Below are 13,996 nucleotides of genomic sequence, written 5' to 3'. Positions count from 1 at the left end.
TTTATTGTGGAGGTTGACGCTTCCGAGGTGGGAGTGGGGGCCGTCTTGTCCCAGGGTACCAGCTCCCTCACCCATCTCCGCCCCTGTGCTTACTTCTCTAGGAAGTTTTCGCCCACGGAGAGTAACTATGATATTGGCAACCGCGAACTTCTAGCCATTAAATGGGCTTTTGAGGAGTGGCGGCACTTCCTGGAGGGGGCCAGACACCAGGTAACGGTCCTTACGGATCACAAGAATCTGGTTTTCCTAGAATCGGCCCGGAGGCTTAATCCTAGACAAGCTCGGTGGGCACTATTCTTTACCAGATTTAATTTCTTGGTTACCTATAGGGCTGGGTCCAAGAATATTAAGGCTGATGCTCTGTCACGTAGTTTCATGGCCAATCCTCCTTCTGAGAAGGATCCTGCTTGTATTTTACCCCCTGGTATAATCGTCTCTGCCACGGATTCTGATTTAGCTTCTGATATCGCGGCTGATCAGGGTGCAGCTCCCGGGAACGTCCCTGGGGACAAACTGTTTGTTCCCCTGCAATACCGGCTGAGGGTACTCAGGGAAAACCATGACTCCGCTCTATCTGGTCATCCTGGCATCTTGGGCACCAAACACCTCATTACCAGAAACTATTGGTGGCCTGGGTTGCCTAAAGACGTTAGGGCTTACGTCGCCGCTTGTGAGGTTTGCGCTAGGTCCAAAACCCCTAGGTCCCGACCTGCGGGCCTACTACGTTCCTTGCCCATTCCCCAGAGACCTTGGACCCATATCTCCATGGATTTTATCACCGATTTGCCTCCATCTCAGGGCAAGTCGGTGGTGTGGGTGGTAGTCGACCGCTTCAGCAAGATGTGCCACTTTGTGCCCCTTAAGAAGCTACCTAACGCCAAGACGTTAGCTTCTTTGTTTGTGAAACACATCCTGCGTCTCCATGGGGCCCCAGTCAATATCGTTTCTGACAGAGGGGTACAATTTGTTTCCTTATTTTGGAGAGCTTTTTGTAAAAAGTTGGAGATTGATCTGTCCTTCTCCTCCGCCTTCCATCCCGAAACTAATGGCCAAACGGAAAGGACCAACCAATCCCTGGAACAATATTTAAGGTGTTTCATCTCTGACTGTCAATTCAATTGGGTCTCATTCCTTCCCCTTGCTGAATTTTCCTTGAATAACCGGGTCAGTAACTCGTCAGGGGTCTCCCCGTTTTTCTGTAATTTCGGGTTTAACCCAAGATTCTCCTCCGTCTCCCCTGGTTGTTCCAATAATCCTGAGGTAGAGGATGTTCATCGGGAACTGTGCACCGTCTGGGCCCAGGTTCAGAAGAACCTAGAGGCGTCCCAGAACGCACAAAAGATTCAGGCGGATAGTAGACGTTCTGCTAACCCCCGGTTTGTCGTCGGGGATTTGGTCTGGTTGTCGTCCAGGAACTTGCGCCTTAAGGTCCCGTCCAGGAAGTTTGCTCCCCGATTTATTGGACCTTATAAGATCATTGAAGTCCTCAACCCTGTATCCTTCCGTCTGGAGCTCCCCCCATCATTTCGCATACATGACGTCTTCCATGCCTCCCTCCTTAAACGCTGCTCCCCGTCCTGGTCCCCCTCGAGGATACCTCCTGTTCCCGTTCTCACCCCTGAGGGGGTGGAATTCGAGGTGGCCAAGATTATGGACAGTAGGATGGTCCAGGGCTCCCTCCAGTACCTGGTCCATTGGAGAGGATACGGGCCGGAGGAGAGGACTTGGGTACCTGCCCGTGATGTTCACGCTGGGGTATTGATCAGGAGGTTCCACCTTCTCTTCCCCACTAAACCGGGTCCCCTTAGTAAGGGTCCGGTGGCCCCTCATAAAAGGGGGAGTACTGTTAGGGATCTGCCAGGTACTTCATCTAGGTATACTCCTGGGATTAATCAATCCACACCTGAGGCCAGACCTGTTCGACTGACACCATCTCCCACCAACCAGGGTGGCAGGCTCAGGAGTGGGAGAGCCTATCGCGGCCTGGTCTGTCGGAGTTAGCTCCGCCCCCTGTCCTTTATTACCTGCCCTGTTCTCTCCCTCAGTGCTTGTAATTCTTTTGGATTCCTGGCCCCACTGCTGCTTGCTCCAGCCTGCTTCTGCCGTGCTTCTGCCTTGCTGCAGTTCTGCTTGACCTGCTTTGCTTTGCCCCTGGCTTGCTTCTGTCTCCTTGCCCGCTTGGGTGTATTCACTTCGTCCTGGTCCTGACTGTCCGTTCGCCGCTCCGTTTCCTCGTGGCGTTCCGTGGCTACTGCCCCTTCCCTTGCATGTTCCCTGTTTGTTTTCCTGTGCACTTAGACAGCGTAGGGACCGCCGCCCAGTTGTACCTCGTCGCCTAGGGCGAGTCGTTGCAAGTAGGCAGGGACAGGGCGGTGGGTAGATTAGGGCTCACTTTCCCTTCACCTCCTTCCGGCCATTACAGTTATGGCATCAGTTTACCTACGGCGTTTCTGTTTCACGCCGGAGGAAAACTATCGCCGGATATATGGGAACGGGGCCTTACCGTCTTCAAGTAAAGCAAATATTCATCTGCTTTCCTGCTAAATGCATTATTATCCAGTGTAGTAAACAGCTGTAGTTATTTCCATATGAAGACTGTGTGCTTCTGAAGGCCAGAAATTGAGGGTGCCATACAGACCTCTCATGCACCTTCACAAATGGCAGGGTTCCACCTCAATAAAGCCTGCCTAGTGGTGGACCCTACCGGAGAGTGAGGAGCTATACCTTCTACTCCATTGACAGTCTTGCTCTTGCCACATTTAGATATACGGTCACGTTGGCTGATCAACCCAGCAGCCTGTGCGGTCACCATGGTGGAGGGCCTTTCCAAGATTTGTTATGGCCCTGTTATATTCAGATATGCCCCTATAATTAAGAACCATCTTACAAGTCACTTTCCATCACCTTTATGTATCTAGAATCCGTAGCGCTTTCTGAGACACTGCTATATTTGTATGTGTGTATATTTGTCACTTTTCCATTTAAGCGAGTGCTGCCAGATAGAGACAGGGAGCAATTGTCCTGGGGTGACTTGCTTTTTATAGGCAAGACTTGGCACAAAAATCTTGTTCTGGTCTTTGCTACTGCTATAAATAATTCTGTTCTGCACACCAAGGATTGTATAAATATGACAATCCATAAGAAAGGTACAATCACCGTTATCATCATTTACATCTTTACTTCTACCCATCCTAACATATGATTGGGATTATTTGCTAAATCCGCATTACTATAGGCAGGTTTCAATGACTACCTTTACTTTGTCTAACTAAAATATATTAAATAAATAAAAATAAAAAAATCTATTTGTTACAGAACTCAGTCATGTGTGCAATTCCCCTAGGCATGCACTGTCTCTATGCCTCGTGTCATCACCATTTCGGGTAGCATGCTATTAGATTAACCGTTTAAACTGAAGTCCGTATTCCTCTGGTAATAAAAGGGTTTAAGTAGTATCAGCTTTCTACGCAGCACTTTGCGGTGTAATGACACACATGATGCGTAAAGAAAGTGGATTCTGCAGACGAACCGCAGGACGTTCCTCTAAGTGTACACATGTGACAGAGAATTACTAGTAAGCGCGTCTGCCACTTTTATTGCACAATTGGGATTTTCAGGGAAAGTCCTTTGGCTAAAGCTGCTTAGTGTTCTCCTGACTGCAGCTCTATTCTAAGCTACTCCTTATAGACACAGAGTAATGAGCTCTTTTGTAGCTACGGTATATCAATCTTAGCTGAGACTTTCCTATACATAGATATCTATAATTTATAACATTATTCTATGACACATCAACATTGTTAGGAAAGTGCGGTAACTCTTTAATGTGATGTAATCATAATTGAGCATCATTGTGCATTATAACTGAATATAAATTTATCAACAAGTTTATTTATTTTATTATTATAATTATTATTCTTTTTATTATTATTATTATTATTATTATTATTATTATTGTTATTAAATATTATGGTTGTAAGGGATCCAGAATAAGCAATCTGCTATGTATTTGGGTCCTGTGAATAGAGCAATTAAAAAATAACAAGTGATATGATTTTATGCATCAGTTGCCCAATCAGTTTGTGTACAAGAGCAGGACCAATAACAAAGATCAGAATGGACTTCCCATTATGGTGCCAGTTTTTTGCCATGCAGGACAAAAGAGCCTGGTGTTTGTTTCCTCCTCCAAGACCATTTTCATGACCCACCCTTGTGTTTACTAACAATGCCGCTCCTCTGGAGCAAAGGGATGGGATCTACCAGGGCCGGGCCTCCTCTTTACACGGGCCTCGAAGTAGCTGCATGTTCTGCCTCTATGTTTTTTTTTGCCCTTGAGTTTGGATGAGTTGTACAAAAAAAAAAATAAAAAAAAATTACAATTCCAGCTAAAAAATACAACCCTTCGAGAAACCTGGATAATATCAGTTTACAAGAATAGGAAGCTCCAGGACCAATAACCGTCATCATAGAGGATGCCTAAACTTTTTAATGCATTCTCAGGCAGAAATTAATTCCTAAACTGTGGACCAAGTTGCATAGAGATGTGACTATTTCAATATCCCTGCATCCCGTACAATTATTCTATGAGGGATCTGAGTGCATACAGTAGATTCTATGTCTGAAACGTGTCCGTAAAATCACTGTACAGGAATGCATATGTAAACAAATTGTGTAGCAGAGTACATGAGATATTGCCTTATATATTCTCCATTCCCAGGGCAGTCAGCTATATATTTTAGCCCCTTCATCTTTCAAATATGCCATTTCCTCATTCTTAAAAAAAGGGCCGTACAATCTTACCTACCGGTATCTAGTAAGGTGTCTGTAAAATAGTTGACCCGCTATTCCCTGAGTACTGTACAATCACCCTGCCTTTATGGGAACCCTCTTATGCTGTGTATTGAAGCTAAGTGCTAGGAAGAATCCCAGTGGTTCAAGCTGCAGTATTTCTTCGTTTTGTCTCCATGATGTGTTCTCAGACACTCAAACAGCTTGCAATATTTATTAGGGAGAAATGCTTGGGCAGATGCTCACTGCATGAAAACAGGAGGCACGTGGCACTCACATGTTCAGGAGCGAGGAACTTGGCAGTACGGATTGTATCAAATGAAACTTTAATTTCCTCCTGGGAGAAAAACAGGCGTCACTTGCAGAGGGCTTTTACTCTTTCTGTCTAATGGAATGCCCAGTTATGCTCAGTTTTCCGTGCTAAATAAATACCTCAACTGCGGCAATATAAAATTCTATAGTTGATACTTTTTACACGAAGCAGTTTGTCAAAATGTTTCCATCAGCCGCATTTCTACTCTGTCCAGTCGAGTCGCAATAGGGTATACAGAGGTTACGGGGGTCACTGCACCCCCTGCCACATGTGCAAGACATCTATTATTGCAGTTATGTAATAACATTATATAGTACTTTTTCACTATTTAAATGAAAGCAATTATATGAGATTAGAAAAACCATGGCTGTACCACTGTTATTTATAGGCCATGTCTGGTATTGCAGCTTGACCCCATTATCGTGAATAAAACTTAGCAACAATAAATGACCCTGCCAAAGAAGAGAAGTGCTGTTTCTGGGGGGATGAAAAATAGGCATGTGTTTTAAATCTGATACAACCCATATAAAAGTTAATTGTATCGAGTAAATGCAGATGTAACCAAGTTTATCTCGACTGATAGCTTGCTGCAGCGTGATATCACACACCAAAAGCCATTGAAAAGCCATTAAAAAAGTCAAGTTAAAGGGGTTATGTGGGGACCGAAAAATATTAGCAGTGTACTCACTGCAGTATGTGAGTACACGCGCTATTATACATTCAGGTCCCCGACGCGCTGATGATGAGATTTTAATAGATTTTTATAGCGCTGGCGGGGGACCAGAAGTCTAGTTGCACAGTCTTCCTTCATAACGGAGCAACTCTTCGTCATGTGACCGGCCCCGCTGTACTCTATGTAATCGATGTACTACTGCTACTGCTTGTACATAAATTACAGTGGAGCCGGTCACATGATGAAGTGTTGTGTCGTTATGAAGGAAGACTTGCAACTAGACTTTCGGTCCCCTGCCAGCGCTATATAGAATCTCATAATCAGCATAACGGGGATCGGAATTATTAGAGAGTGTACTCACATACTGCAGTGAGTACACTGCTAATACCTTTCGGTCCCCACATAACCCCTTTAAAGTTTCTTGCCACTGTGTATTTAATGCGTTAAGAGTCAATATAAAGATGGCTACATCTGTACTGTTGATTCTCTAGAGTTTGATCTTATAATGTACGTAGGAACATGAAGTCCTGAACAGCATATACTGTAGATTCTATATGCTGAGAGATTTAGAAAATGCCCCTGTTTGTGTGTTCACAGTATATCCAGTTATTTAGCACTTTAGAGATAATTTATTAAATTAAATTTAGAACAAAAAAACATCAGTAATAATACAACTTAATCGGAAACTTTTGGGATTCATCCTGCACGAATCACTCAAAATAGTGGCCACCATTTTACCGAACAGAAGAAGACAGAGAAGAAGGATCGGATGACATCGGGCAGCGGCCCAGCCCGGCAAATTGGCGTATTGTTTAGCAGCAAGCATTTATACAGTACCATTATACTTCAGTTTGTGTCCAAGGGACAATTTTCTTTCAATTAAATAGATTTTTATTTAAATATAAATTTTGGTGCTGATAGTGTACCGCTGCATGCTGATACAGATGTCACTAATGTCACATCGCTCATTGTTTTGCATAAATCTAATATTGCCACCAAAATTTGGCGTATTGTACTGCTACAGGCATTTATACAGTGCCATTATACTTGAGTCTGTGTCCAAGTGACAATCTTTTTTCAAATAAATAGAGTAAAAAGCCATTGCTTCTTCACTTTCCAGGACGATCAGGCACACTGTCACTGGCACATGTAGTCGTAGCAGTGGATGTGGTGGATAATATATATGTATAATCCATCTTATAAATGCCCGAAGGTATTCTAGAAATAAATGGGAGGGGAGAGTAAGCAAGTGGAGAGGGGGGAAAGAAGTGAGGCGGGGGATTAGAGAAGGGAGGGGATTTTATAGCAGTTTGAAGGTGCTCTCCTCTAGAAGCATTAGTTTGTAGGGGAGAAAATGGTGCCCCTATACAACTTTACATGTAATTCCTACGGGTCCATACTATGGAACCTTAATGCCTGTGCATGTAACAATATTGTGCTATGGACCACTAAAGGTTATGTTTTTTTTGTTTTTTTTATATTGTAAGCCCTTTAAATTCAGTAGTAAGTTACATTGCCATTGCAATTAGTATCATAAGTAAATAATATGAATAGTACGTCATACACTTATGGCCTTGAGAAATTCTTCTGCTATAAATGCCTACATGTAATGTTTATTCTGTCCTGTACAGAATAAAAATTATTTTGGTGTCTGTTACATATTTAATTTTACACTCCAAGCTAAGAAAGCAGATAATTAATGTTTCATTGTATAATAGCCTGTCACTATTTAGCTTTTATGTTTTTCCTTCCCCTGTGTCTCTTTTAGTAAGGATACTGCCCTCTAGGATACCAAATGATAACAGAGCAGAGCAGACAAAAGTAAAAAAACAAAACCTATTTTCTTATAACTAGTTGGACAATAAGAAGCTAATTAATAAATAATTGTGGGTAACCTAATTATTAAAGATACATACAGTATATTTTCTGGCATTCATTAGAATACATCCAAAATGGGTAGAGTACGTTAAGTACTGATATACGGATTGGTGTCCTGTACTTTATAATCACTTTAAGCCATTAAATCTTTCCTTAGATAATTTTTTGATTTTAATCTTAGCTCAATTTGCCTTTCAGAAAGAACATTAATTTGAGTTCCCTTTCAAGTAAGAGACAGATCACTGACCTTTTAGTCCAAAAGGATTTTTAGAGCTAGAGTGTTGCCAGTTGCTAGATCTGCAAGACCTCATCAAACAGACCTATATCTTCAATTCTGTGTCATCAAAAGTTCCAGAATGGAAAATATGAAAATAATTTAGGACACACACTTGACCAGCTTAGATAAGATCTTCATAGTTTAACAGTAAAATAAACCACTGGATTAATCTGACTCTCATAGAGATGACTGATACCTGGAGGTGTTAATATTTTATAAGATGCGAAGTCCTGGTGCCATTTTCTAACTTTTTCTTTAAAGAAATTAGGAAAGGCAAGATTAGTTCAGATTTACATGAATATGAAAACTTTAAGGTGTATCTATCATTGTGGATGAATTTTCAGAATAAGCCGTTGTGTGTGAGCAATAACAGTATTTCTGACAAAAATGTCAACTGTATGATGTATTTCAGCAGTTTCCTTCTCTGCAGGCTTTATCTCTAATTGTCAGATTTCCTGAGCTCAGCCCCTTCCGAAAGGGCGACCACTATGTGCTATGTTGTTCTCCCACACCCAGGAGCTCACCATAGCCCAGCCCAAAATCCAATGCCTGATTCTAATGAACAAGCAGAGGTTTCTTATTAGTTTTCACAGTTTTATAGTTGTTCGTTGACTCCCTAGCTCTGATCAGCCACTTGTTCACGTTTATTTTAATTGGGAAACGGGGATAAACTAAGAAACAATGTTCCAATCCCAATGAAATAAATTAAGGGGATTATATGGATGTGCCTATTCAGGTTAAATGTATTCATTTTAATCCCGTCAAAATCATTGGGATCCACCTAGAATTTTTTTTTATAGATAATAACACTGTACATCTGGACACTTAGGTAAATATTGCAGTGCAAAAAAACAACACAAAATGTGTGAACACAGGGCACACAGGAACACAAGACCTTCTATTATCAGGCTATTTCCACATGACCTCTTGGAGAAATATTTTAATATGTTGCTTTATTGTTTAAGCTTATTTGTTTTTAGCCATCAATTTAATATAATAAATATGCCAAATTTAAAAACATTTTCTCGCTCTGTGTTGGAACAGTATGGTAGACATTAAAGAAGTTGTCCGGTTTCAGAAAAGGATACAATTTCCCTACATACTTTCTGTAATAATTCCTCACAGTTTTCAAGATCTTCTTGTTGTTATTCAGTAGGAACATTTATTGTTTACTTCCAGTAGATAAAATTCTGTCCATGGTCATGTGATAACACACAGGTGCTGGGATCGTTAGAAGACAAAACTCTAATAGACATACTGTAATTGTAACGTGCTATCCACCAGTGTGTCCATCACATGACCATGGACAGAGTTGGATCCACTGGAAGTAAACAATGAATGTTCATACTGAATAACAACAGGCAGAGATCTTGAAAAACATAAGAAATTAATGTAGAAAGTATATTGGGAAATTGTATAACTGTTAATTATACAAAAAACAACAACATTATTTTGCTGAAACCGGACAAACCTTTAACCCCTTTAGGAAGCAGCCTGTTTTGGGCTTGTGGCACAGCCTATTTTTTCAAATCTGACATGTGTCACTTTATGTCGTAATAACTCCGGAACGCTTTTACCTATCCAAGCGATTCTGAGACTATTTTCTCGTGACATATTGTACTTTATGTTAGTGGAAAAATTTGGTCGATAAATTCAATATTTATTTATGAAAAACGTCAAATTTTAGCAAACATTTGCAAAAATTACCATTTTTCTAAATTTAAATGTGTTTGCTTGTAAAACAGATAGTAATACCACACAAAATAGTTACTAGTTAACATCCCCCATATGTCTACTTTATGTTTGCATCATTTTTTTTCACGTACTTTTTTTCGGAATATATTTTAGGCACCTTGTCAGGTTTGAGGAGGTCTTGTGGTACCTAAACAGTCGAAACCCCCCAAAAGTGACCCAATTTTGGAAACTACACCCTCAAGGCATTTTTCTAGGGGTATAGTTAACATTTTGACCCCACAGTTTTTTTGCAGAATTTAGTGGAATTAGTCTGTGAAGATGAAAATCACCTATTTTTCTGTGGAAACATAGAATTTTTTCATTTTTACAAGGAATAAAGGAGAAAAAGCACCCCAAAATTTGTAAAGCAATTTCTCCCGATTACGGCAATACCCCATATGTGGTCGTAAACTGATGTTTGGACCCACAGCAGGGCTCAGAAGGGAGGGAGCGCCTTTTGTATTTTGGAGCGCAGATTTTGCTGGATTGGTTTTTAGTGCCATGTCGGGTTTGCAACGCCCCGGAGGGACCAAAACAGTGGAAACCCCCCAAAAGTGACCCCATTTTGGAAACTACACCCCTCAAGGAATTTTTCTAGGGGTATAGTGAGCATTTTGACCCCACAGGATCTTTTTTAGAGCTAAGGTGACCAAAAAAACAACGATTTTGGCACTTTCAATTCTTTATTTCTTACAGCGTTCACCGTGTGCAATAAATTACGTTTTACTTTATTCTGCCGGTTGGTACGATTACGGTGATACCATATGTGTATAGTTTTTTTTAAAGTTTTGCAGCGTTTACACAATAAAATAACGTTTCTATAAAATAATTTATTTTCTGGGACACGCTATTCTCAGCCGTAACTTTTTTTTATTTTTTCGTCAAAAAAGCTGTGGGAGGTCTTGTTTTTTGCGGGACGGGTTGTAGTTTTTATTGGTACAATTTTGGGGTAAATGCGACTTTTTGATCACTTTTTATTCTATATCTTGGGAGGGGTGGTGACCAAGAAATAGCGATGCTGACATAGTTTTCCGTTTATTTTGTTTGCGGCGTTCACCGTGCGGAAAAATTAACATTATAGTTTCATAGTTTGGGTCGTCACGAACACGGTGATACCAAATATGTGTACTTTTTTTTAACGTTTTCATTTTTTCCCTATAATAAATGACTTATTATAGGAAAAAAACAACTTATTTTTACACATTTATAAAACATTTTTATTAACTTTTTTTAACTTTTTACACTTTATATTTTTGTTTATTAACTTTTCTTTTACTTTTTACACTTTATTTTTTTGACCTGCAGCTTTGATCGCTGCTAGAATACATTACACTACCTAGGTAGTGTAATGTATTCCAACTGTCAGTGTGACGTCACAGTCACTCTGACAGTTGGTCTACGAGGACCAGCAGAGGCTGATCCTCATAGGCTGACATACATGGCAGACCTGGGAGCCGTTGTCTGGCCCCCGGGTGCCATCACAAGCATCAGAAGCTCCGACGATTGCATGGGGGCTGCTGATGCGCTACAAACCCGCTACATGCGGAGATCACAATCGAGCCCCGCATGTAACGGGTTAATTGCCGAAATCAGCGGCGATGAGCAGCTGATCGGCAACACTGGAGTGTCAGCTGTCGGGGACAGCTGATCTCCAAGTTCCCGATGCACACTGTCGCCGACAGTGTGCCATCGGGAACGACACAGTGACTTCCTGTCACTCTGACAGGAAGCCTATCAGGACCAGCCGAAGGTTGGTCCTGATGGGCTTCCGTCCATGGCAGACCCGGAAGCCATTGTTTGGCTTCCGTTTGCCATAGTAACTATGGGCAAACCCCGCGATTTCGGACCGGGGTCTGCCGATATGTTAGAAACCCCCAAAATTCGTCGATTGCACCTGATCGCCGAATTTAAGGGGGTTAATTCAACTAAACCAGCGGCAAAGGACCGCTGTTCGGCAAGAGTGGAGTGTCAGCTGTCGGCGACAGCTGACCTTCCGGTTCCCGGTGCACACTGTCGCCGACAGTGTGCACCGGGAAAAACTCAGTAACTGTACGTCCTTGTGCGCTAAGACACTGGCAGCAGGGACGTACAGTTGCGTCCTGGTGCGCCTAGGGGTTAAAGGTAAAACCATATTTTTGGACTTTAGGATGCACTGGACCATAAGATGCACCTATAATTTATAGCATGAAACACATTTCCTATGGGTAATATTAAGGTGATATGGTTCAAATTCATTACCATAGTGCCCCACCACAATGCCTGCCAAAGTGCCCCAACAAAATTACAGGCACAGCGCCCCACCACAATACAGAGAGATTCTTTACAGACAGCACAGGATATGCTGCTTCCATAACACTGCACTGCAAGGACCTTTAAATCTCTCAGTCTCCAGCTTCTTCATACACTGGCAGCTTCCTGCATTCGGACTATAAACACCGCACTGCAGGGACCTTCAAGTCTCTCAGTCCCTAGCTTCAGCATACACTGGCAGCTTCCTGCATTCAGACTATTAACACTGTACTGCAGGGACCTTTAAATCTCTGTCTCCAGCGTCTTCATACACTGGCAGCTTCCTGCATTCGGACTATTAGAGGCACCAGAAGATTACAGCACAGTTTTTAGGACAAAAAGTGTGCCTAATAGTCCTGAAATATACTGATCTCCAGGAAAATGTATTTAATACGTTGCTTTATTGTTTTAGCTTATTTGTTTTTAGCCATCAATTTAATGTACAGATGTAGCCGCCTTTACCTTGACTTTTAACGCATTAAATAAACAGTGACTAGATCCCTTATCTTGACTTTTTCAATGACTTTTCAATGGCTTTTGTTGTGTCATATCACGTTGCAGCAAGTTATCAGTATCAAGTTAAAGATGGCTACATCCGTAATATGCCAAATGTGCTCATTTTTCTTGCTCTAGGTTTGGCAAAGTGTGCTGCCTTCTGGTTTATTCTGAAGCCAATGCAGACAGCTCTCTAGACTTACCATACCCCATGGCAGCAAAAGTATTAATCCACGGCTAAAATCTAAATATAGGAGAAAGAAAACAATGTATTTGATAAAAGGTTCAAAACACAAAAAGTAATGGAATATAGTTTTTTAGCTTCTACTTTTATATAGGGGAAAACCTGATTTTAGCCTGTTTTAATTGGGATTAGGAAATATACTACTGTTCAATAACAGTCTAATTTGTGTGTATTTCTCTTCTAGCTGGCGTCAGCTGTCCACGTTCGGTCCCTCCAGCATACCCGCCGCCTCAGGAACCCGGGGCAATTCAAGGACAGTATATGGTGACCGATGGCATAAACCAACCACAAGTTTTTGAGTTCACTGAACCCAGGAGAAGTCAGTCCCCATTCTGGCAAAACTTCAGCAGGTTGACGCCTTTCAAAAAATAATACAAAATATAAATATATAAATATATAGAGAAAGGAGTATTAAAATAGAAAAAGAAATTATATTTATAGATGGACCTTTTTTCGGAGAAGCACTGTTGCAACTATACTATGAAAGGACCAAATACAAAAATAGCAAACAAGACAGGAAAACTAACTTTAAACAGTTTTTTTTTCCTTAAAAAGTTTACTTTTTTCCCGTCGGACTACAGGAACTGCTCTGCTTTTGAAAAGCTCCATGAAACATTTCCTCTCTCTGAAGAGTTCAGTCATAGTCACAAGACTCTCACTGTTTCTTTCCTTGGACTTTGGGACTTCTATTGCTTTCCGTGATAGTGACCACTAATGTTTTTTTGATTACTTGGTGGAAATTGCACATTTTGCTCAAAGAACATTCTCTCTAATTAAAAGAGAAAACCTACAGTGGTTAATGGAACACACCCTAAGTAAAACATACAACCTGCTTTCATTTCATGGTATTCACTCAACATATGTCAACACCTTCAGATCCAGTGGGACTGTCAATTGGTTGTTAGTCCTCCTGGCCCTGAAGGAGTTGCCTTTGCCTCATCCACATTGCTTCCATAAGAGCAACCATTATGAAAGTGGTCAAATTGTCAAAAAAGCACTCTTGCACAAGAAGCAAAAGGGGAAGGTTACAGGGTGTAAAGTCTGTTTACAGGCTGTGTGAACCTACTGAAGATGCACGTCCTACGAAGTCGAAGAGAGAGGCAGCACCTTAAGCTGCCTGTGCATTTTATCTACTCTTGTGTAAATCTATGTTTGTTCAGGCGGTATAACGATGCAGGAAGGGAACAAATTAGCTTCTTGCTTGTATATTTATCCTCCCACTGTCTTAGCGGTGCCAGAGCTCTGTAGTTCCCAGTGAGTCTGCTAGCTACTGTGCAGTCTATCTATTGCTTTACTTGTTCCATAGAT

General features: G+C 41.4%; 1 protein-coding gene across 5 annotated transcripts in view; it reads left to right on the top strand.

Annotated features, from left to right (window-relative positions):
- The window catches only part of ARHGEF9 (Cdc42 guanine nucleotide exchange factor 9), a 320,144-nt gene extending 306,516 nt beyond the window's left edge, over positions 1 to 13,628 (top strand). For all 5 annotated transcript variants that reach the window (XM_075835737.1, XM_075835740.1, XM_075835743.1 and 2 more), the window contains one exon: positions 12,873 to 13,628. In XM_075835737.1, the coding sequence (XP_075691852.1) occupies positions 12,873 to 13,060 (188 nt within the window). In that variant the 3' untranslated portion in view covers positions 13,061 to 13,628. The remainder of the gene's footprint in view (positions 1 to 12,872) is intronic.
- Positions 13,629 to 13,996: the final 368 nt, after the last annotated feature.

The sequence above is a fragment of the Rhinoderma darwinii genome, chromosome 8 (assembly GCF_050947455.1).
Source record: "Rhinoderma darwinii isolate aRhiDar2 chromosome 8, aRhiDar2.hap1, whole genome shotgun sequence".
NCBI classification, from domain to species: Eukaryota; Metazoa; Chordata; class Amphibia; order Anura; family Rhinodermatidae; genus Rhinoderma; species Rhinoderma darwinii.
Note: the sequence above shows the minus strand (reverse complement) of the source record. Positions and strands in the feature narration are given on the sequence as shown.